At 38.9% G+C, this 23,777-nt stretch overlaps 1 protein-coding gene across 1 annotated transcript in view; it reads left to right on the forward strand.

Moving 5' to 3' along the window:
- Positions 1 to 368: 368 nt before the first annotated feature.
- The window catches only part of igf2r (insulin-like growth factor 2 receptor), a gene marked incomplete at its 5' end in the record, with an annotated part of 42,916 nt that continues 19,507 nt past the window's right edge, over positions 369 to 23,777 (forward strand). Inside the window, 26 exons of the mRNA XM_080048432.1 lie at positions 369 to 496; positions 1,335 to 1,477; positions 7,290 to 7,408; positions 8,834 to 8,932; positions 9,840 to 9,972; positions 10,835 to 10,946; positions 11,530 to 11,638; positions 11,789 to 11,948; positions 13,835 to 14,018; positions 15,017 to 15,120; positions 15,573 to 15,737; positions 16,219 to 16,362; positions 16,687 to 16,839; positions 17,238 to 17,375; positions 18,161 to 18,311; positions 18,569 to 18,737; positions 18,917 to 19,032; positions 19,425 to 19,584; positions 20,285 to 20,461; positions 20,840 to 20,935; positions 21,122 to 21,223; positions 21,626 to 21,788; positions 22,011 to 22,187; positions 22,510 to 22,656; positions 22,958 to 23,136; positions 23,648 to 23,735. Coding sequence (XP_079904558.1) covers positions 369 to 496; positions 1,335 to 1,477; positions 7,290 to 7,408; positions 8,834 to 8,932; positions 9,840 to 9,972; positions 10,835 to 10,946; positions 11,530 to 11,638; positions 11,789 to 11,948; positions 13,835 to 14,018; positions 15,017 to 15,120; positions 15,573 to 15,737; positions 16,219 to 16,362; positions 16,687 to 16,839; positions 17,238 to 17,375; positions 18,161 to 18,311; positions 18,569 to 18,737; positions 18,917 to 19,032; positions 19,425 to 19,584; positions 20,285 to 20,461; positions 20,840 to 20,935; positions 21,122 to 21,223; positions 21,626 to 21,788; positions 22,011 to 22,187; positions 22,510 to 22,656; positions 22,958 to 23,136; positions 23,648 to 23,735 — 3,616 coding nt within the window. The remainder of the gene's footprint in view (positions 497 to 1,334; positions 1,478 to 7,289; positions 7,409 to 8,833; positions 8,933 to 9,839; positions 9,973 to 10,834; positions 10,947 to 11,529; positions 11,639 to 11,788; positions 11,949 to 13,834; positions 14,019 to 15,016; positions 15,121 to 15,572; positions 15,738 to 16,218; positions 16,363 to 16,686; positions 16,840 to 17,237; positions 17,376 to 18,160; positions 18,312 to 18,568; positions 18,738 to 18,916; positions 19,033 to 19,424; positions 19,585 to 20,284; positions 20,462 to 20,839; positions 20,936 to 21,121; positions 21,224 to 21,625; positions 21,789 to 22,010; positions 22,188 to 22,509; positions 22,657 to 22,957; positions 23,137 to 23,647; positions 23,736 to 23,777) is intronic.

The raw sequence follows: 23,777 nt of genomic DNA on the forward strand, positions 1-23,777 counted from the left end.
GCCAATATACATATTTTTCTTCTTTATTATTATATCAAAATAGGCTGGGGTGGGGGGACCTTTAGCAAATATGAATATTGGGCGGGATCTGTAGGGTCTCCAGGGTCATGGAAATAGACTGTAGAGGCAAAAACCTCTAAAAATACACCTTAAAAGAAGAAGCAGCCGTTTTTTACAGTATTCTTTTTAGCTGCTTCGTAGTTTTCCCACATACCGTGAACGCATCATCAGCGGTCACCGTCATGTGATGTCCTGTCATGTGCTGCAGTCACTTCCTACTGATTTGCTCTGGAGCGGATAGCAGACTCTGCTGTATCATGTCGTCTTATTAGTTAGGCTCTTTGGACAAACCTACACCGGCAGTAAACATGTTATTTGGGTGTAAATCTCCTCGCTGGTCGCCTCTGAAGCTGGTTCTTTGGTTGGTGGCTTGTCTCGCGGGCTCGGTGGTCCGGTCCGGAGCTGAGGGGGATCTGTGGTACCAGGACCTCTGCAGGTAACAACCGTGAACCTATTATGAGAGATGGTGACAACACACACCTCTTGGGTCAACAAATACTGCAGCTAGGAGCTAAATAAGCAACGTTTAACACAACAGCATTTAATTAGACGCTTATGTACTCAAAAATATGTCAGGTTATGATTTTATGTGCCCTCTTTAGGACGTGAACAATGACATTATCAGACGCTTCCCTCTTAAAATGATCTCGTAAACAAGTTCAGGTGAAGCTAACTGCTAATGTAACCTAAATATTATAATTTTAAATACTAGCACATGTAATGTATGTGAACACACGGTGTCAACAAACAATGAAGCTAGGAACAAAACAGCCACAGCATGTGCAAAGCTTTTAACACATAAATATGTTAAACGCAGTTAACTCAACCTGTAGGGTCAGGCTGCCTGCAAGTCACTTCCTTGTTTTTCTTTTTGCAGACACAACCAGGCTATTTATACGCAGACATACAGTAGGTCATATGTCACTTATGGCAAGTTCAAATACACTAGTGATAAAGAGATAATTAAATGCTGTCATGAATAGATTGATATAAATCAAAAGAACACACAGTCTAGGCTCTGTAAATGTTGCTAGCTATGGTGGGCCCCATTTGTTTACAAACCAGTATACAGAGCCTAGGCTGTGTATAAACACTGGATTTTTTTCTCCAACACACACACACACACACACACACACACACACACACACACACAGAGACAGACGGTACGGACAGCTAGTGGATCGTGAGAAAAAAAATGCACCGATTTTGAAAAAAAAAATTTTTTTGACAACAAGCATTCTCCAGAATTGAACATAATCTATTTTTCGTTCCAGTTACACATGGGAGGCTTTCGACCAGGATAATAAAGTCAGCTACACACTCAAGCTGTGTGAGTCTTCGCCGTCGTCCACCAGCTGTGGGCCCGGCGTGGCTGTCTGCGCCCGGGACCTCAACACCAACACCAACCGCTCTGTGGGTGAGTAACAGTAACAGTAACAGTCCACTGGGTTTAGAATGGGACAACAGTGAAGTAGTTACAGTTTGAGTTGCATAACGTGTGTCTCTTATCAGCCAAGTGTGACGGCATCATGGCACAGTCAGTTGGAGAGATAATGGCCAGTGGCTAGACGTAATATAAAGAAGCCAAAAACTGGAGGATTATACCCATTATGTAAAGGCAAAGTACCGATGATTGGCAATCGCAGTTGTCATTGTTATGCCTCTGTCTATGGCGGTAGGAGCACAAGTGAAAAAAGTAAGGATAATTCTCTCCCAGTCCCAGAAAAAAATCAAAAACTAAAAAAAAAAGTTGTCAGTGAAGTGCAAATATACAACTACAACTTCTATCATTTCTCTGTATCATTCACTCTGCTCTTCCCAAATGTCAGATTTACCCGCAGAACTCCTCCATCTTTGTTGTACTTTGAACATAATGTCAGTGGCCTCTTGTAAACTTCACAGGGCAACAACAAGACACTCTGAGTAAAGTTGCAGATTTCAGCTTTATACATGTTTTACAAGCGTTCTCACCACGTCACCTTTGGTCGCTGAAAGGGGAAGGTGAATTCACTCAGGCAACAAGGTGATTGTTATTTGAGGCTGGCTTATTGACATCTGCTATAAAAACACGTATGGCGGCCGTTAAGTTTGTCCGCTTTGTTCTGAAAAATGCGAATTGTCTTTACACACTGCACCTTTAACAGAGATCCCACATGTTCCTTGGCTAGCTAGTTTCCTTCTGACCCTTGTGACCTTTTTAGGCCCCACATCCACATACCATGGTCCCCCATAAAACCCAGATGCACAGACTTGTAAAAGCTCTATCAAGGGATGAAACTATAGATTGATTGGATTATATACACGCAAATACAGAAATATGTAATAAATCTATAACGCAATAAATGCAAAAGCCCTGTTATCATATAAAACTCAACCTACCGGAAGTCAAACATGGTGTAGCCGAGGTTAATAGAATAATAAATATAGCAGCCTTGTTGTATCCAGTTGAACAGGATGAAGGGATTTGCTGTGTGGTTAGAAAATGCCCTGGCCTGAATCCAGCATGTTGCAGTTAACCTTTTACGGTCGCTTTGTTTACTCTGATATGGCACCAGGCCCATTATACTGCTGTTTGAATCTTAATCACCTGTGTCTTTCAGTAGCAAGATGCTTGTGAAATTTGAAATTTAAATTTGTGAAATTTGAAATTAATATTTTTTACTCCACACTGTAAAACATTTCACGTCTATTTAGTAGCAGTGTTGTCTAAACTCTACATCTCAGCTTTAAGTGCCATTGTTTTGGTTGCATATTGGTCATACAGTCACACACACACACAGGCCCATGTAATCTGCTCAAACTGTGGATGGTTTTATAGAGGATTAGTCAGTCATCATTGTAGGTACGTCTGTGCTGTATGTCTGTTGGATGACAGGTTCATTACTGCTGGGTTGTCTTAGTGACGGACAGCCTCAAACATGCACTGATTGTCCGTCCCGAGGGCTTTGCTAAACGCTAAGTGAAGTGATGATGCATGGAGCTTTATCAGGACGTTAGCCCATCTGATCTCAGTGCTGATGAGGCCCAATGAACTGTGTGTGTGTGTGTGTGTGTGTGTGTGTGTGTGTGTGTGTGTGTGTGTGTGTGTGTGTGTGTGTGTGTGTGTGTGTGTGTGTGTGTGTGTGTGTGTGTGTGTGTGTGTGTGTGTGTGTGTGTGTGTGTGTGTGTGTGTGTGTGTGTGTGTGTGTGTGTGTGTGTGTGTCAGCAAGATCCACATCTCTGTCTGACAACTACACCTCACTGCAGACTGCAAGTCAATGTTGGCAATGAGAAATGCCAACGGTCTCTTTTTTTATATATCTATTATAAAATTAAGGTACTAAAAGCTAGCTGGCTGCTAAACTAACAGTATTTAGCTACAACACAGACATGTTTTCAGTTATGCTGAAGCGGTTAAATCAATGATGTTATCAAACCTTGTTAAACCTGTGAGAAAAAGATTGGAAGTCACAGCTGCCTCTAAAATAAAGGTCAAAATGACCTCACAGGAAAACACTGTGGTGTCACATCATCATCAGCTTTAAAAGGTTTTAAGACCAAATCTGAATTATATGACTGGCTTTTTTCCAGACAGACTAGAGTCATAGTTTCTACAGACGCTTTATGGCTTTGTAACTTGACCGTAAACAAATATTGATTTTTGGGGGCGTTGGCAGGACAAAGCAGTGTCCATCTCTCAAGTTGTGGAACCATTCAGTCCTGTTTGTTGGTGGTTATCTTGTGGTTCTTATGTGAACGGTGTATGTCACGCACGGTTTCGAGCCTGACTCGCTGCCCCCCAGTCAGACCTGACATTCAGACAACAGAGACAGACCTGATCTCGATTTAATCACAACGGTGTAAATGGATTTCAAGTTATTTAAGGCAGTGGCTCTAAAACATGTTCTTTCATGGAAGCAGACAAAGCAATCTTACCCCCTCACTCCCTGTAAACCAATTTAAAATGTAATAATATAGGGAAAATAATTGTTATTGACTGTTATTGGAAAAAAATATATAATTTGGGCTCAACACTTTTTATAGGATTAATTAGCAGTAGTATTAGCCGGAATATCTTTGGATTTTGAGCTGCATTTAAGCTTTTTAAAGACATCACATTTCCTACTATTTTGAAAATGAGAACCGTCGAGGAATATACACCAACATCAATGCTTTTATGTCTGTATCTCACACGACACATATCTGTAAGACACACATCCTCCTGATACATTTACAGTAAACTCAAGAGCAAAATGGGCTTTGTTGTCATTGTCTTAACTTCAGCACCATTTGTCTCTCCTTCCTGTATTTATTACATCATAACTTCTAACTTATCTTGCTAGCTTTGAAAGCTCTCTTTGTTTGTTGATTGTTCCCACATCAATTAGATTCATTCAACTTTAGTTTATGCTCCATATTTTCCCTCCCAGATCACATGCCCCAAAACGGCGCAATGGGCCCCATGTAGGGGAGCGCCACACTGTTTAGAAACTCATTAAAGATTTGTTTGGGGGCGGGACCCGATAAGCCTTTGGCTTCTCCTGCTTCCCTTCGGACGATAACACAAAGTAATATGTATGAATATGCAATGAGAAAATGATGTATTATGTGTAATTGTCCGGAAGAATAATAATAAAAAAAAATAAAAAAAAAGATTTGTTTAGCCCAGATGGACCAATGAACTGCTGCCATTGTCATTCATTAACAGACACATTTGGGATGCATTTGTAAATATTCTCTTAGAAAAGACTCTGAAGAATGAATTAACATATGCTTATAATACAATTTAATAATTTTACAGTACTATTGGTTTGTTAATTTGGTATTTGAGGTTCAATTCAGTATTATGAACCTCCATTTTGATTTAGTTTCTTTGCAACAAAACTAGGCTATTTGCAATAGTAACTTAGACTACAATACATTTTGTCAGCAAATTACTATAAAGTTTTCCAAATATTTTATACATGAATAACTAATAGCTATTCATGTATAAACATTTGGAAGTATGACTATGAATTGAAAGCTCATTTAGAATAATGCATCATAAATTGGCACATCGCATCAAGTCATGTTTATTTTCCATATTTAGACTTTTTTTCATTCAAAAACTTCCTCACATAATAATTTTTCTCAGCATAATTTCGACAGGGGCTCACTGTTACTATTTTGGGTCTGTTTCTCAATCTCCATTACATCACTGCCTGTCATTTTTCCCGTGACCTTTTTTTTTTTAAAGGGAGACGGGTTGTCACTTGTCAGACGGAGTTATTTCAGAGAGCCATTACAACAACTTTGGTCATGACCTTCTCTATGTAACACAGTGGTGTTTAGTAGCCGCCAGACTCGGATTTCTAGAGCTGACAAAGAGGTGTGTTCGCTAACTAAAGACTGCAGACTCATGTTGTTGTTGCTATAGGGTCGATAGGGTGTGTTTCCAGCCCTATTCTGTTAAAATGTCCTCATTGGAATTTATTCATTATTTTTTTCAAGAGGAAGCTCATGTGTTGAGAGCGAAAGAAACGAGAGACGGTAAACAAGAAGTGGTGAAGTCAGATGAGTCTGAGTTTAATCATAATCGCTGACACAATAAATCACATGACCCAGGAACACATTATCGAACATAAACGCTGACAAACACTCAGGTCACGCTCTGCTATCTCTCTCTCTCATTCTCTCTCTTTCTCTCTCTCTCCCTGTCTCTCTCTCTCCCTGTCTCTCTCTCACTCTGTCTTTGTCTGTCTCTCTCTCTCTCTCTCGCCCGAGTCTTTATTTCTTACTGTCTGTCCTCAGAAAACCAGACATGATCTGTTTGCTAACAAAATCAAAATTTCTGAAAAAAACACACGCTTCACTCACTGAAGAATTACAAAAAAGTACCGAAAAGTTTAAAGTTCATAGTTGGCTAGGATTCATGTGGTTTACAGTAACTCACATTTGTTTCCTCATTTCCTTTAAAACATTTTTTTTTGAACATCAACAATTTTTATTTCAGGCTTTCTTAGGTCCCCCAACTGATTTGTAATGTACTGCAAACAGTCATAATATTAAAATATGACAAATAAAACATGTAAGTGGATATTACAGCAGTCAGTGCTACAGGCGAAGCCATGAATAGTCTCTCTGTAGTGTGTTAACAGTGTTAGTAGGTCACAGTGTTGCACAGTCACATTCCTTTATCGCCTCTTTGTTCGTGATAACAGTCCTCTGCCACACACACACACACACACACACACACACACACACACACACACACACACACACACACACACACTACACAAACACACTTCAAAAGCACGTTCAAGTGTCCTTGTCTGAAGTAGAGGTACAGCTCATAACAAAGGCAACAGAGACAGCATGATAGATCAAAACATTTCTTTCCAGACTGTTTGTCCTAGAAGCGGGAAGCGAACTGATACATTCAATTGAATTTTTTTGTTGATTTTCGACAACAAATAATCAAAGTTAAGCTTGTCAAGAGTTAAATTGGGTTACACATTTACAAACAGTCACTGGCAGACACAGTTTATTTTTCAGTCCAGCCTGAGAGCTTTCACATGGAGTACATTTCCCACTGCCGTCTCTCTTTCTATTCACATGATGAACGACTCCTTCATCAGGATATTATGGCACAGAGAGGGTTATCTTGTTTACTTTTGAAGTATAAAGGCTAGTGGGTCAGCAGAGGGTGGAGAGGTCACAACATTATTCTGCTACAGTAACATGCAGGAAAACCCCAGTCTGAGAGAGAAACTTTCTACCGGGTACAGGCACCTTGACCTCAATGTCACATACATTTTTAATTAACTACGGCCAGTCTTCATGACATTTATGGATGATTGATTATCCATGAGCGGTTAGGCATACAACTAGGGCTATCATTAGACTGTAGGGCTGAGCCAGAGACTGTCCTGTCTTCTGCTTTTTTATTTGTATATATTAAACTATTATTCAATTTCGGGGTGGGGACTGGGGAGTAAGCTATAGTGTGATAGTCCTAAATGTTATGTGTAGCCTTCATGCTAACTGACAGCGTCCTGCGTGTGACGTATTTGCTATTAATCTTTTGCAGCATGTGGGTCAGTTCAGGTCAGAGACCAGTTCACACTGGAGTCTGTCTGATATTGGACACATTTAAAGATGTATGGGAACAATCAAACAAACAGCCAGATCTGAACATTCAATTAGTTCTGTGTTATCTGTGTATTTGCCCTTTTGTGTTGTAATAACTGAATCCATATTTGAATGTGCAGGTGACCTGTCACAGCAGAGGCTCTCTGGGACGGTGCTGGATTTCAACAACACGGAAAAATGTCCGGGAAGCGACAACAACGTTCAGAGCAGCATCAGCTTCCAGTGTGGGAAAACCATGGTAAGACTAGCACACTTAATATCTATCTATCTATCCATCTATCCATCTATCCATCTATCCATCTATCCATCTATCCATCTATCCATCTATCCATCTATCCATCTATCCATCTATCCATCTATCCATCTATCCATCCATCCATCCATCCATCCATCCATCAATGCTTTCAAACAAAGCTGAAAAATATTGGGAGCAGTTTAATGTGGCCCGGTGAGAGAAACTGTTATGTAGGGGGAGAGGACATGTTTTTTTTACCGTGTGGTTTCCTGCTGTTCTGTGGAAACCAACTTCATTTGTGTGTTATTGTGTTTGTAGCAGAAGCATCTGTAGCCCGGCCTGCTGCTCACAAACCTGGTTAAGGATTTAAATGGCCAAATAATCAGGTTTTATCTGCAGAAACTCGTCTGCTTTGGGCTGTACTGTGTAGATGCAGTTTTTATTGCGTTGTCATCGCTCACACTTTGGACATGTCTCAAAGGTGCACACTATTAAACTTTGCTTAAACAAGCACTTTTACTGTTGTGCAATATTGAGGAAATGTGACTGTGCTCTGCTGTTTGTATTCAGTCATTTGTATCAGGACGTTATGACTTGCAAAAGAGTTCGATTGACAAAATGAAGATTAAATCGCTCCAAATATGTTCAGCTTTCGTTTGACTCACATTTCAAACTCAATTTCAAAAATGATATCCTCTCCCTCTGAAACACATATTCAAAGTGTGTGTGTGTGTGTGTGTGTGTGTGTGTGTGTGTGTGTGTGTGTGTGTGTGTGTGTGTGTGTGTGTGTGTGTGTGTGTGTGTGTGACACTGTGGTTTCAGGGGGCGTCTGAGCTGTGGGGGGTTGACATTTACATGTGTCATTTCCCTTGATGTGACAAAGAAGAGTTTTCTGTTTTCAAAAGAAATCGATAAGAGCTGATTCGGATGCAGAGAAATGAAAGTCAAAAGTCTTGCTTTGTTGAAAGTATTGCAGGTTATCTGTAGTTATAATAAGCCTTTACATCTATAAATATATATAAATAAATAAAATGGCTCAAATTAACAATAATAGCCCATAATTCACAGTTTGTCATGAATAATAGTTTTATTATACCGTCAGTGTTGCACTTGAAACAAACAACCATGGACATCAATGAGCTACAGTCAAAATGTTGCTAAGTGAAAAAAAAATAAAGGAATCTGCTGGTAAAGCACTGTCCCGCTTCTCTAATCAAATGCTCTTGAGAAGCCCTTGAGCAAGCACTGAACCTTCAACCTCTCCAACTGACTGAGTTCTGTTGCTCTTAGTTTTGAATGTTGGGAGAATTGTCAAGTGAGGTATTTGTATACATCATGTATTTCTTCTGGCAAATGAAAATGTAAAAAAATAAATCAAAACTGCCTGTCTGACTCATTTTCCTCTGTCTGTGTGTGTGTGTGTTGCAGGGGACGCCAGAGTTTGTGGCTGTTTCCCAGTGTGTGCATTACTTTGAATGGAGGACCTACGCCGCCTGCAAGAGCGATAAATTCAAACCACACAAAGAGGTATGTGGTGGAACATTTGACCGGGTTTCAATGGGCGGGTTTTGACTCTGTGTCTTTAAAGGTGTGATATGTAGGAGACAATGAGCCAGAAAGGTGTTTTAAAGTAGAAATAGGAACCCATCTGCCCACTCCTGTGAGTGTGTACAAAGTTTGCAGCATGAATTTATCAGTGAAGAGGACATGTCACATGTTGTCTCAATGTGGAGCGGTTAATGTGACCTAATATGGAACGATCGCAAGAATGTGTGAAATGAATTTAACTTGGCTCCAAATCTCCACAAGAGCAACATACTCATACAAACAACAAAATGAAATAAAAAGAAGTATCATTTATCTCCATCAAGAACATTTCTACTCATTTGTGTTTTAAATTGGGCAATATTTTAGTAATTTTAGTATTTTCTAGACTGTCATTAATTTAAAAAAAAAAATGGGAATCTGCTGATCCTTAGATATATGGAAACTTACCTACATGATAACCCTCTAAAAGTATTCAAATGACTTATAATTGGATTTGTATTACATGTTAATGCTACTAACTATTGTACAGTCAGATGCTACAGACCCGCACAATGCTATATAGAAACATGTACATATCCATCATGTCTCAACAAGCACAGAACATTGATTGTTGGTTCAGAATATTGAAAAAAACTCGCGCTATGATAATATTCGTTAAAGATGGTTGTTCAGGGGAAATATACAGACGGACCTTTTATTATCTAGTATGAAAGAAGACCTGCTATGGAAGTAAAATAGACAAAATTCTCAAAAGTGCTGGAAAATGTATTTTTTTTCCACCTTAAATTGTACAATAACCCTTGATTTTCCTCTCTGAATGCTACTTAAAGTGGGGAAATTAAAGATATGTCTGTACACCAGTTGACGCTGCCTCCTGTGTGTCCAGGTGCCCTGCTACGTGTTTGACTCTGACGGTAAGAAACACGACCTCAACCCTCTGATCAAATCCACTGATGGATATCTGGTGGACGACGGGGACGACAACATCGACTTCTACATCAACATCTGCAGAAGTCTCAGTGAGTAGCAGAGATTAGACATGATTAGATACTCCCTGCGTTCCAAATCACATACTTTTTCTTTTTACTACACTACATATACTAAAGTACAGAAGAGTATGAGGGCCAGGGGAGAGAAAAAAAAATCAGCTAAAGAAGATTTTTTTTTCCATTATGTTGAGAAATGTCAAGTATAAAAACAAATACTCCAAAATACTATTGGAGTTAGTGAGGCATAGGTGTTTTTTGGCATACTGCAATTGACATGCAGGTATTGGGATATCCTAAATCTTTTTCTGGTGTAATAAATAGTATGGGTATTGGAACGCAGGGTAAGTGTTTAGTTATACTGAGCTTGGTTCTGTGTTTTTTTTGTGCTTTCATTAATTCATTTCAGTTTAGTCTTGAGAAAAATCTTTCAGTTTCAGTTTCACTGAAACTGAAATTTCAATCTATCTTTTTGTACATCACTTTTCTACCTTTTAAGAATGAAAAAAAACCAGGATGCAACCTTTTATTCTTTTATAATCTTTGTAATAAAATGCATTTAAAAATGTCTAGAATAGTCTCTTAATGAGTGCTTTTGCATTTCACTTTTTAGCAAGTTGTTTCTCTAACCAAAGAACTTTTTTTTGACATTTTGTTTTAAAATTTTATAAAAATGAAGCCATCGACATATTTCTTTACTTGTACACCACCATGCCAACAACTGTTGCAGTAATGTAGCTTTAGCATTACTGCTAATAGCTACATTTGTATTGTTGCATTGTTGTGTTCTATGTAAGTTACTACCCACTAACCACCAAGTTGATTTCCAATTATATTTCACCTTAATTTTCTTGACTTTTCCAATGATTAAATCTCCTTCCTGGTCCTCTGTCAGACCGTCCAGACAAATCGTGTCCTGAGGGCTCTGCAGCCTGTCTGGTCACCAGTCACGGCTCCTTCAACATGGGCGCTCCCACCAGACAGCTGGAGCTGGTGTCTAGTGACAGGTAGATTCTTTATCAATGTTATATCTGTCTTTATCAATGTTATCTGTCGTCTTTACTTTTTTTTCTAGTGACAGGTATATTGATTGATTGATTGATTCAATTTATTTCAGACATATCAAAATTACAAAAAAAAAAATGAAAATACAAAAAATTACCAAATTATGTTAAAGTAGGAAGAAGTATAAACTTATATTCTTGTATATTCTTTATGAATGTTGTATCTGTCTTAATTTTTTTTATCTGATTGAATTGAAATAGTCTGGGCAAATCTTCTGTTCTGTTACTTTGAGTTTAGAGTTAAAAACACCTTCATGTTAAGGGTTACGCAAGTTTGTTCTGTGTTTTTGTTTTGTAATTATTTTTTAATTTATTTTGTTCTAATGTATTTTTTGCATTTGTGTGTAAATGCGCTTTTGTAACTGCGTATTTTAAGTGCTATATAGGAAAAGCTTTACAATCTTACTTGGGTTGGGTTTTTGTTAAATCCGTGTTGGGTCATCACATACATTAAAGATGTTTTGTGCTTTTTAATGTAACCTATCTAGTTTTTCATCTTGTGTCTTGTCTGATCTCCTTTTTAAAGACTGAGGTTACATTATGAACTCGCCGCCGGTTCCACTTCTCCAGAAATGTGCAACGGACACAATCCTGCCGTCACCATCACTTTCATCTGTCCGTCAAGCAGACATTCAGTAAGTTACATGCAAACATGAATAAACCCAGAAAAATATACGCATTTTGATCATTTGTTGTGTATATTTGTTAGATTTTTTCCTTGTTTCCATGCTTTCATGCTACTATGCTTGCAGAAATATTTAATATATATTTATTTGCTGTTTTAGGGCAGCACTCCTAAAATGACGGCGGAGTCAAACTGTCGTTATGAGGTGGACTGGGTGACTGAGTATGCATGTCACAGAGATTACCTGGAGAGTCACACCTGCAAACTGACCAGTGATCAGCACGACCTGTCCATAGACCTCACACCTCTCACTCTGAGTGGTAAGAAGAACTTCCCCCAATAACACCAATTTATTTTTAAATATTTGTTGGTGCTCCGAGGAACTTTCAGGTTGTGTTATTACTTGCACCCCGTTTGGCCAAAAGCGGTAGTGTTTCTACTACGACAGCTATAGTTCCTGGGTGACCGTACCCTTGACAAAGGCATTGAGAAAAACTATATAAAAATAGCATTCTTTGCACTGATGAGCTTGTTTGCTGTTACATGTCATTTATGATCATCAGAGGAAAAATTTAGGAAATATTTAAAAAGTTCCTCGTAGCACCTTAAAGCTGGGGTGGAGGATTTGGGGAGAAAATGGCAGTTGGGATAGAGATTTGAATCCAAATACCTCAACCGCTCCACTCTTTGGTCCCTCCCCTACGGTCCCTCCCTGACACGCTCTACACCAACAAAGTTGTGCCAAAGTGAATGGACAGTCCCAACAGCCAATAAGAACAGAGAATCTGAGCCTCGCTCTGATTGGTCAAAGTGTACAGCTCATGTTAATTTTGACCAATCAGAAATCACATACCCCAGCTTTAATAGTGGATCTTCTTAGTTTTTTTTTTCTAGATCAAAGAAGTCACTTTTAAATCTAAATTGTCCCTAACAAACAGTAAATTGTTATTATTTTACTCTACAGTTTTATTTAGCTGTTTTTAAGGAATCAAACGTTGTTGTTAAACTAAAGCTGGAGAACAGTATGAGAGAGCGGAGGGGGGAAGATGAGTTACTGCATTCACTGTATGTTTTCGTTTCTCTGAACCTGGACTTTGACCTCCATGCAGTTCAAATTAAAGAGCCATGTTCTAACCTCATGTTTTGATACAGTAGTGAAACCCCCTTAAGGAAGTGAGTAGCAGCCAAAACGCTTTAGCTTTGCAAACATGTTCTCATTCCTCTTAACTGGTTAGTTTACCCACCGGCTATAATCCTGCATATTTTACATAAATGTTCAGCAATATGCACTCACTGTCCCTATCTTAAATTATTACCTCTCAAATCCAAAATAACTACTAGAGAGATACAAACACAGTAGAAGGTGTATATTTTGTTTATTGTCATAGAAGGGAAAAGTCTGCTTTTAATTTAATTTAATTTTTTTAATAATTTTTTTCAATTCCATTCTTTCTTTCCTATTTTCCACGATTACATTTTGAACCAGCATGAATCATTGGATCACAGCGCTGCTTTTCTTGTCCCGGTTAGAGGAAGAAGTTTTATGAGTAATCTTCGCTGAACTTCCTGATTTTTTGCCAGCTCATTGTTTGAAATATAAAAAGCCTTTTCCACTATTTGTCACGGTCCATGCAAGATCCGTGTGTGTGTGTGTGTGTGTGTGTTTGTGTGTGTCATGATGAAGGCCAAAGTTTACTGTCTACCTAGAAGTACTGTATCGCCTTGTGTAAATGCAAGTAGTTCAAAATCAAAATCATATTTTGCTCATGATAGTTAGTTATAAATGTGTGTGTGAATGCGAACGTGGGAATGGGAGCAGGTCTCCTTTGAAAAAGAGTCTCAGGTCTCAATGGGATTTACCTTTTTATAAGTAAAATAAAAATGTAGTTTATTTATATAGAACATTCAAAAAACAGCAAAAGTTGACCAAAATGCTTTTCAACAATAAAAACCGGAGCAAAGGAGAGCAGCCCAATAAATATTCACTGTACAAATATGTTGACATTAACCCTCTGATGGTGTGTGTGTGTGTGTGTGTGTGTGTGTGTGTGTGTGTGTGTGTGTGTGTGTGTGTGTGTGTGTGTGTGTGTGTGTGTGTGTGTGTGTGTGTGTGTGTGTGTGTGTGTGTGTGTGTGTGTGTGTGTGTGTGTGTGTGTGTGTGTGTGTGTGTGTGTGTGTGTGTGTGTGTGTGTCTGTGTTGCTGCAGATGATCAGTACTACACCCACTCTGGGTCCAGTGACGGGGCTAATAACTACACCTACTACCTGAACGTGTGTGGAGCCATCTCCACCAAGGAATGTGGTGACGACCCGTTCATATCCTCCTGCCAGGTCAAGCAGGCCGGAGACGTCAAGAAGGTGGCCGGGAAATATCAGAACCAGACGCTACGGTAATGTGGGACAAAAAAAATGGTTTGACAATTACTTTGTTATTACTTAAAAACAGTGGAAAAAGGACACATAAAGTTATAGGAGTAATTCTTCATTTTTCTCAAGATTACATTTTCGAATGCTATAACTTTTTTTTTTTACAATTGTGCAATAAGTCACTTTATAAGCTGAATGCATTGGCAATAAAACATGACTGATTTATTTGCCTTGACGTTCAACGGTCTTGCTCACAGACCGGGAATTTTCGGGCACATCATAAATTAAGGTTGGACATCTTGCAGTCGGATCTCCCTCATAGCAACTGTATAAAAATATCCATTACAAACTGTAGTGAGCTTGTTTTCATAATTCAATCAGTTATATTTTACACGTTCTAGCTCAGACTCTAGTTTTAAGACTACTTATACTGTTATCATCATAATATATTTTGTTTAAAAAATGTTTAATAACAACCTCTGTATGTAATGTTAATATTGTAAACACGTTTAGCTTCATTTATTGTATGAAAGGTGTTAAAAGAATACAGTTTGTACTTCTGTGATATGAAACTAGTTCAATTCACTGCCAGCCAACCCATGTCATTGTGAGGCATTCAAAACATTCTGTCTGGTCATGATTATGCGAGGATGTTGTTATATGGGTGTTGGTCCATGTAATGAAGTCCAGAAACCAGACAAGGGGGTTGGAGGGGGGGAAGAGAGAGAACAATATTATCTGACACACACATTTTCACAAAGTTGACCACGCAGCTTAAAGCAGAATCAGCCTCCAGACAGACCATTGGTGAATCTGCACACACTGAGGAGACATAAAATGACACAATAGGAATATCAGATAACCCAAATATCTACAGCCCAAATATGTAATGACCGTGTTGACTTCCCCCCTATTTTAAGGATGCACAAAGTTCATTTTTACCCCAAATATTAATATGATAAACATTGAATTAAAAAAAAAATTCTATTACTTTTTTAACTCTTTATTTTGTCATCCGTAGTTATTCGGATGGAGATCTCACTCTGATCTACCCGGACGGCAAGACATGCTCCAGCGGCTTCCAGAGAATGACCATCATCAACTTTGAGTGCAACAAGACCGCAAGTAAGACATCTGCCCATCACACAAGCAACTTTATTTATCATTTTTCATTAGTTTACTTTGGTTCCATCTGATGGTGGTATTAAGAACTGCACTGAGGAAGACAGCAAGGCAAACTTCACATTGTGTATCTTACATGATGAGCAATATCTCGATAATCGTTGTGTTTTTGCCTTTCCAAAAAGGTACAAAGGAGCATTTCCTGTTCTAAATGATAATGAAATGCAATATGAGTATTCTAGTCTTCACCCGGTGCATATTCTCATCAAACAACTTTAGATTGATTTGACTAGGGAATTAGCTGAATTTGTAATTGATTCAGGCATTTTTATCATCTTGCATAATTTTTTTTTTTTTTTACCTTTTTAATTAAACATTGTCTAACAGATATAAATGAGGTCATAACAACAACATACAGTCATTTATCCTGGATTCATGGTTTGCCTTCTTTGCAGCCAACGGTGGGCGAGGGCACCCAGTCTTTGCGGGGGAGACGGACTGCACCTACTACTTTGACTGGGATACGGCCTTCGCCTGCGTCAAGGAGAAGGAGGATCTCCTGTGTCGAGTCAGAGACCAACACAAACACTATGACCTTTCACCCCTCACTAGAGACCCGGGTGAGTTCAACGGCTTGTTATTACAGGAAAAAAAAAAACTTTTCAAAATGTATATAAGTTTTATCATTGCATAAGAATTTTACTAGTGGCAAAAAGCAAATACCAGTAGCTGCCTGTAGTTGACAATAGCCAATGTGATTAGCTTTTTCACGCAAAAAAAAAAGGTCAAATTTACAGTAGCTCTACTTGTCCATCCACTTAAAAAAATATGTAAAGTATTAAAGTCAATGACCAGCCTTGGTAATGATAATATCACACCAACGACAGTATTCAAAAAATGTGTTTGCTATTACTTTTATTTTCTTAGATTCTCTGGTTTGAAATGCTTCCTGTTATCTTTTAAAATACTCATGTTCTGCCTTTACAAAATATTTAAGCTGTGGCCATATTCACTCAATTTATCATATTTTGAATGCCGTCTGCTGCCACTAAACCTTTGCCTATACATAACCTTCCTCTCCATCTCTGTATGTTCCGTCAGGGTCAGATGTTGGAGGGAACTGGGAGGCGGTTGATGCTAAGTTTTCCAAGTCGGACTCTCGTTTCTACCTGAATGTTTGTCACAAAGTCCTTCAGACGGGAGGCGCTGTCGGCTGCCCCGTCAATGCATCTATCTGTGCCGTGGGTAAGACTCTCCACAAGGATAGGGGTTTACAAAGACATATGGAATAAGATCAATACACTTATCACATTTTCTTCCCCAAAAATATTCAGTAAAGATGGAATTGGAGTGAAGGGAAGTTGAGTAGTTTCATCAAGGCCTTTTGCACCCTTTGAGCCCTCATTGTTTAACACATTCATCATATTCATTCATTATTCATGGTTGTCAACTCTTAAAACTAGTTAAAGTATACCTTACATACATATCTGTTCATTATATTTGATATATCCCTTGGTTTGAAATATACCATGACCAGTGTCGTGTATTTCTTGTGTCTCTCTGCTTCAGATAAGGATGGGGGGGCCGTCAGCCTGGGCAGCTTCCTCTCATCTCCCCAGAAGACGACAATAGGAAATGACATTCGACTGGTGTACACCGATGGAGATTTTTGCAATAAAAAGACAAGGATCCAAACTATTGTGATCCTCAAGTGCAAAACAGGTAGGACGGGGAGCAATCAGTTAAAAAATAAATGTTTCTCTGGGTTGTGTATTTGTTTTTGTCCCTTAATTATAAAAAAAAGAAAAATAAAGTGTAATGTTATTATTTTAAATTGTATTTATTTATTTATTTATTCATTTTAAATCCATTTATCTATTTATTTATCTATGAACTTGTCTATAATATAAAATATATATATACAGGATATATGTTATTATTATTATTAGTTTTTTATTATTTTCTATGTATTTTATAATAGAAAATATTTTGATCCCAAAAATATATTATCTTCACTGTTTTTTTTATTTTTATAAATTCTATTCTGTGTTTCTCTCACTTTTTTCAATTGACCCTCTCTGTCTCCTCCTAACTCATTTCCTCTCCTTGCTTTCCTACAGGAGATTTGGAGAGCGCTCCCGTCCTTCGCAGCGTTTCGTCTGACGGATGTTTGTACGAGTTGGAGTGGTACACTGCTGCAGCCTGTGTCCTCTCAAAGACACAAGGAGACAACTGCAAAGTGGAGGACACTCAGGCTGGTACGACACACACACAGACAGAGACACACACACACACACACGCTTTCCCACTGATCAATATTTAATCTTAGTGACAAAAATACATGGATGTGGATCAGGGGTTCAAGTACTTCAGCACAAAACAACTCTCTACTATTTGCTGGTTAAGCCTTGAGAGTGTGCAGGCTGAGATTTGTCATGTTTTTATCAATCAAAACCATTTTGGATTCTGCTTGTAGTTTTCACCAGCTCGTCTATCACTATTTAAGTAAGATCTTGAGATAAAAACGCTATATAAATACCAGTTCAAGCATTTTAACTTCTATAAGTCACACCTTAATGTCACATGACAGTTGTTAAGTTCACATGTAAATCATTAAAGAAGCTGCTTGTGCTGCCATCTAGTGGTCCCATTGCATTTTGTGTTCTGTACATTTTAACATTAGCATTTGCCCCAGCAGATCAAACACTAATACAAACTACCCTTGGCCCATTTGACTCTGCTAAACTGTAATGTATTATAGAAAGAAGTAACTGCTGAAATATTATGTTAACTTTCCATCTATGTTTAAATTGATTTAGCTTTTGAGGTCAGATAGGCCAAACGTTATTGGTTAAACAGGTGCCTTTCTGAAAAATGTGCTTCCAGTAGTGCTTTTGTTTTGTCCATGTCGTACACCATTGTTTTGTTCTGTTATTATTTGATGTGTTGTGCTCCATACCATGATACTATGGTCGAGAGCCTTAAATAAATGAAATTAAAATGTAACACTACTCTGTAACTAACCCCTATTGCTCTGTTACAGAGGTCTCGTTCGACTTGTCACCTCTCTCCAAAGCCGACGGCGGTTTCTACAACTTGACCAGCGGCGGCTACAACTACTTTATCAACGTCTGCGGCCCCGTCAAGGCGGAAAAGTGTCCTGAAAAGTCCGGAGCGTGCCAGGTGGAAGCGAGGTAAGAAGGAGCCATGGACATACAAGCAGACAAATACACACATTCCTGCAATTAACTGCCAGTTGATAACTTATATTAAAACAATTATTTTTTACTTTTTAGATTTGTTTTTATAAATATACAAATTTGGCAATATCTAGCACATTTCGAATACATTTGCATCTTTTAAAATAACAAAAAATGTACAGTAAAAAAACGCATTCATGTTGAATAGCTGAATGATTGACTTATCATAATGCTTCTCTCTGCCTCGTCAGTTCCTGGAGTCTGGGAGAAGCGAACTCGCGTCTCTCTTACTACGACGGCCTGATCCAACTGAGCTACACTAATGGCTCCCAGTACAACGACAAAGGCCACACGCTCCGATCCACACTCATCTCCTTCCTATGTGACCCTGAAGCAGGAGCCGGAAAACCAGAATTCCAGGTGCAAATTCATCCCTTCCTCTTTCTTCTCATTGTTTAAACCTGGCCATTGCATGTTGTTGGTGTACTGTATTAGTTGTATTCATTATTACAATACATGTCTTACACTTTTTGACATTTTATTTATGAGCTCTATGTGATTTTTCATTAAAAAGTCTTGTTTTTATTTTATGAATCCAGGTTGAGGACAAGTACACTTACAACTTCCGCTGGTACACATCCTACGCGTGTCCTAAAAGGCCTCACGAGTGTTTGGTGACGGACCCCAAAACTCTTGACCAGTACGACTTATCAAGGTAACAGCATGGATACATATTGTGCCAAGTTGAGTCATACACATTAATGCCCAACAGCTATATTTAGTATGTTAAGGAAAAAGGCCCACAGATGTTTTTTCTGTTAGAATTGGAAGCGATTCTGCTGTGGAAACTGACAAGATATTTTACGACACATGACAAAATCAAACTTCTTGATTTTACACATGTATCATGTCTTAATTGGTATTAAATGAAAAACTTTTTTTTTAAACACAAACTAATCACTAAAATAATTTTAATATTAATGCTAAATATAATATTTAATATCTAATTTAATTTGTCTTAAATCCAATGGTACCAATCATTTGATATAATGCCTTGTAGTTTTTGAGTTACAGCCCTCCTTCCTCACCTTATTTTTCTGCCTCCAGCTTGTCCCGCTCCACCCTCAGTGGCAACTGGCAGGCCATGGACTTGTCCGACCCCTTGAACAAGATGAAGTACCACATCAACATATGTCGACCTATCAACGCCGTACCAGGCTGCGATCGCCATGCCTCCGTCTGTCAGATGAAGTACACAACTGAGCAGGTCTGTAACAGCTAGAAAACACAAAGTAAAAAGCAGAATTGTAACTTATAAACTAAGCTTTTAAGACCTTAAATATTTTTACATGAAAATTTTGCCTAGTGCGTTTTTTTTTTTTTTTTTTTTAATGGCAAAGTTGCCATATTCGTATTAGACAGCCATAAATAGAAAGCACAAATATAAAATTCACCTCAAAATGTCTGACTGGACGTGGCTTTATTGATCCTGACTGAGTGAGCTTTTTCTGCCAATGCTTCTCTGTAGACTTGAAACAAATATAACACCACTGAATAATTGATCATCTGCAGCATGATTCTGCAGAATTTAGAAGAGCGGAGCTTCTAAAAATGTCTTATTCAGTTCCCATAGTGTTGCCAACCCAGTCCAGTTTTTTTTTTTTCAGGGGGGAAAAAACAGCTGCCTGCAATGCTGTGAGATTGTAAAAATGTTAACCAAACGAGTTGGTGGGAAGTACATCTAGTTATATTCTCTCTTATGATTATCTTAGACCATGAGGAACTTCTAAATGTTTATGAAACATCATAAATGACCTGTAACGGGAAACGAGACCATCAGCTAAAAGAATGCTATTTTTAAATAGTACACAAAACCTGGACCTTATTAAAAGTCTCTACATTCCCTGAATATTTGTGTCCTCATCACTCATACTGTCTAAATAAAAACCTTTTGACTCTGTCCTTAGGGCTCTTTAAAGGAGGTGGTATCAGTCAGTAACATGGGTGTTTCAAAGCAAGGCCCGATCATCGAGGAACCCAACCGGCTGCTGCTGGAGTTCACAGACGGCTCTTCCTGCGTGTCGGACGGACAGACGCTCACATACACAACACGCATCCACCTGGTCTGCTCCAGAGGCTCTCTGGTGAGTCTACTGTGCAGTTACAATACAGTGTGTCAATGCTTGTAAGTGCTGGACCTTTTATATTTCTCTGAGATTCAACAGTCTAGATTCAAGAAGGTTTTATGACATTTGCACAACAATTACAGCAGCAGTCATTGGCAATGAAATACATAGGCCTCAGGTTCCTCTCAACAATTTAATAGAAGAAAAAAACACAAGTGAAGAGAGCAACATCTGAGACACAAATAGACACAAAAGTAGTGCAAGGACACATTGCAGATAAAAGTGTAGATAAGGTGCGCCATATTAATATAAAGTAAGTTTTAGAATGCAAAATAAAATGCAATTAAATCTAGACGAAATAGATGTGACTGCTGTTGTGTTTTCGACACTGTGCAGGCAACGAACCCGCAGTTCCTCATGTACCAGAACTGCACTGCCAACTTCATATGGGAGAACAGAGCGGCCTGCGCCATCACCACGACCAAGAACAATGTGAGTTCATTCACATAACAACCAATTCTCAACTCATACTATGTTTAGCTTATTTATGTCCATTGATAAGACAGCACTTTTGGAAAGATTTTAAGTTGGAAAGTTGATAAGAAAAAGAAATTATTTGAAAAGATTAAAATCCTGAAAAACATCTTGATGTCTTGATGTGCTGTCTTTGTGTCTCAGAACTGTGCTGTGGTGGATCCCAACACTGGCTTTGAGTTCAACCTTCAGCCTCTGGCCTCTAAGACCGGATACAAGACACAGGCAAATGGCAAGGACTTCCTGGTAAGAGACAGACACATTGATGGTACTCTGCTAGCACAAGATACATTTCAAATTAATGACAACATTTTTTAAAGTTATATAAAAAAAAAACAAGAAAGTATTTATAGTTTTATAGAGTAAGTCGCAAAATCATGATAAATAATCACAATATTTATACATGCAGAAAAGAGAAAAGAAAATCAAATGTGGAGGAAGAAATGTTTTTGTAGTTTCAAACAAAAATTGTGTTTTCTTTTCCTACGCGTAGGCTGTTCCTCTTTTCATATTTAGATTCTATTTTATTTTTTGAAGAATTTTTGAAACTTGTGCATAAATTAAAATGCTATGCCTATAAAATATAGGCACACAATTCCCTTCAAAATTCAGCCAAAGTCTAATCCTTCTCACTCCCCCGTCCTACAGCTGAATATCTGCTCTGACGTGGCTGCGTGTGGACAGGGGAAGGCGGGCTGTGAGCTGGAGGACGGACATGTCTCCAGCCCAGTGGGAGTGGAGAAGACGCTCCAGTACTCCACCGATGGGCTGCTCCAACTCACATATAAGGGAACCCTGGACGACCCCACAGGTACCAAGAAAACATCAGTCAGTTTTATATTGACAGCATTTTCTATATCTACAGCCTTTTCCTGCAACAGGAAATTAATTATCAGTTTGATTTTATTTGATTTAATCTTGAATCCTGAATATACTGGTGTCTCGTTGAAAATTAATATTTATTGCAGTTAAACTTCCAAAGAGCTGAACATTTTCTGGACACTTTATTCCATAATTCCTTTGACATTTCCAGCCACTCGGGACACCTTCACTATAAACTTTGTGTGCGATCCAAGCGCTCACTCTGGCTCATTGAAACTGCTGAGAGAAGACCTGAGCTCTTTACCCAACCACGTGGTGCACAACGCTCTGTTTGAGTTCTCCACCGCTCTGGCCTGCATCCCTGCCCCAGTGGACTGCCAGATCATTGGTATGGACACACACACACACACACACACACACACACACACACACACACACACACACACACACACACACACACACACACACACACACACACACACACACACACACACACACACACACACACACACACACACACACACACACACACACACACACACACACACACACACACACACACACACACACACACGCGGACACACACACGCGGACACACACACACGGACACACACACACGGACACACGCAACACGGACACACACACACAACACGGACACACATATGGAAGTAGTAACTCAACTTTTTTCATGTCTTTTCTGTTACCTGTAGATTCCCACGGTAACGAGTATGATCTAAGGCGCCTGATCCGGAATGGAGAGGACAGCCCCTGGGTCGCCATAGATACGGAGTCAGTCAAATCACGCAGCTTTTACATCAACGTCTGCAAACCCCTCCCCCCTGTGACCGGCTGCCCAGGTCCGTATGCTCTCACGTTGTTTTTCTTCACCCAATTCACCTACACTAACATAGTAAATAAGACCTTTAAGACTTCAAAATGACGTTGTAACAGATACAGATTGAAAAAGATAAAAGAGATAAAAATGGAAAAATGAATATGGGACGTTACGCACAGACGCCATTGTATATGTGCATGTTTAATTTGATGTACTCCTAGGAGACAATACAACAACACACTGTATGTCTAGTCCGACTGCACCTAAAATCAAAGGGGAAATTAAATGTTACCTGTCTTTTAAATTTTCTTTCTTCTCTCCAGTGGGTCTTTTGGGAGCTTGTGGCGTGATTGACGGGAAGAGTTTGAACCTGGGCTACGTGCAGTCCAGGCCTCAGGCAGCAGAGGACGGCACCATCAGCATCGTCTACCATAACGGAGACCAGTGTGACTCCACCTCACGCTACTCAACACGCATCATCTTCCAGTGTGACGACAACCCCGTGAGTATCAGAGCTCAAGCCATTGTCCAAAGTTATCAGCGGTGAATTATTTCCAAAGGAGTTCTGTTACTTTCCGGTATTTACCTTTTAAAATAATCACGTCGGACCATTGCCGGAGAATTGGCAGTGTTCAGTTAAATTCGCCTAATAGCAACACAGCATCTTTAGGACTCTATGTCTACACTGAATGTGTTTATGCACAGTGTTATGATACAAAAAGAAGGACTTAAATCTGCTGAAAGGGTGATAAATGAAAAGTCTAAGTCCATTGACTCATAGTGCTTTGGGTTTAAGCATCATTCACAGCTCAATTTACACTTATTCTTAATTGCATTGAACATTTGCATTCACTGCTACTTGAGAGGACACACATATATAAAACAGCTCTTTCCAACCTTTAGTCTATGAGAAGCCTGAAATCACAACCTGAACAATTTGCACAAGGCAGCAAACAAGTGGAATTCCCTGATAATATGGCGCTTTAATTTATTTTGTGTTCGTCTCTGTCTAGGGTTCCCCCATGTTTGACAGAATGGATGGTTGTGAATACGTCTTTGTCTGGAGGACATCTGAGGCCTGTCGTATCAGGAGGGCTCAAGGTAAAAAAAAAAAATGTGTATGTGAAAAAGTGATGAGAATTA

This window comes from Ammodytes marinus (genome assembly GCF_949987685.1).
Source record: "Ammodytes marinus genome assembly, chromosome: 19".
NCBI classification, from domain to species: domain Eukaryota; kingdom Metazoa; phylum Chordata; class Actinopteri; order Uranoscopiformes; family Ammodytidae; genus Ammodytes; species Ammodytes marinus.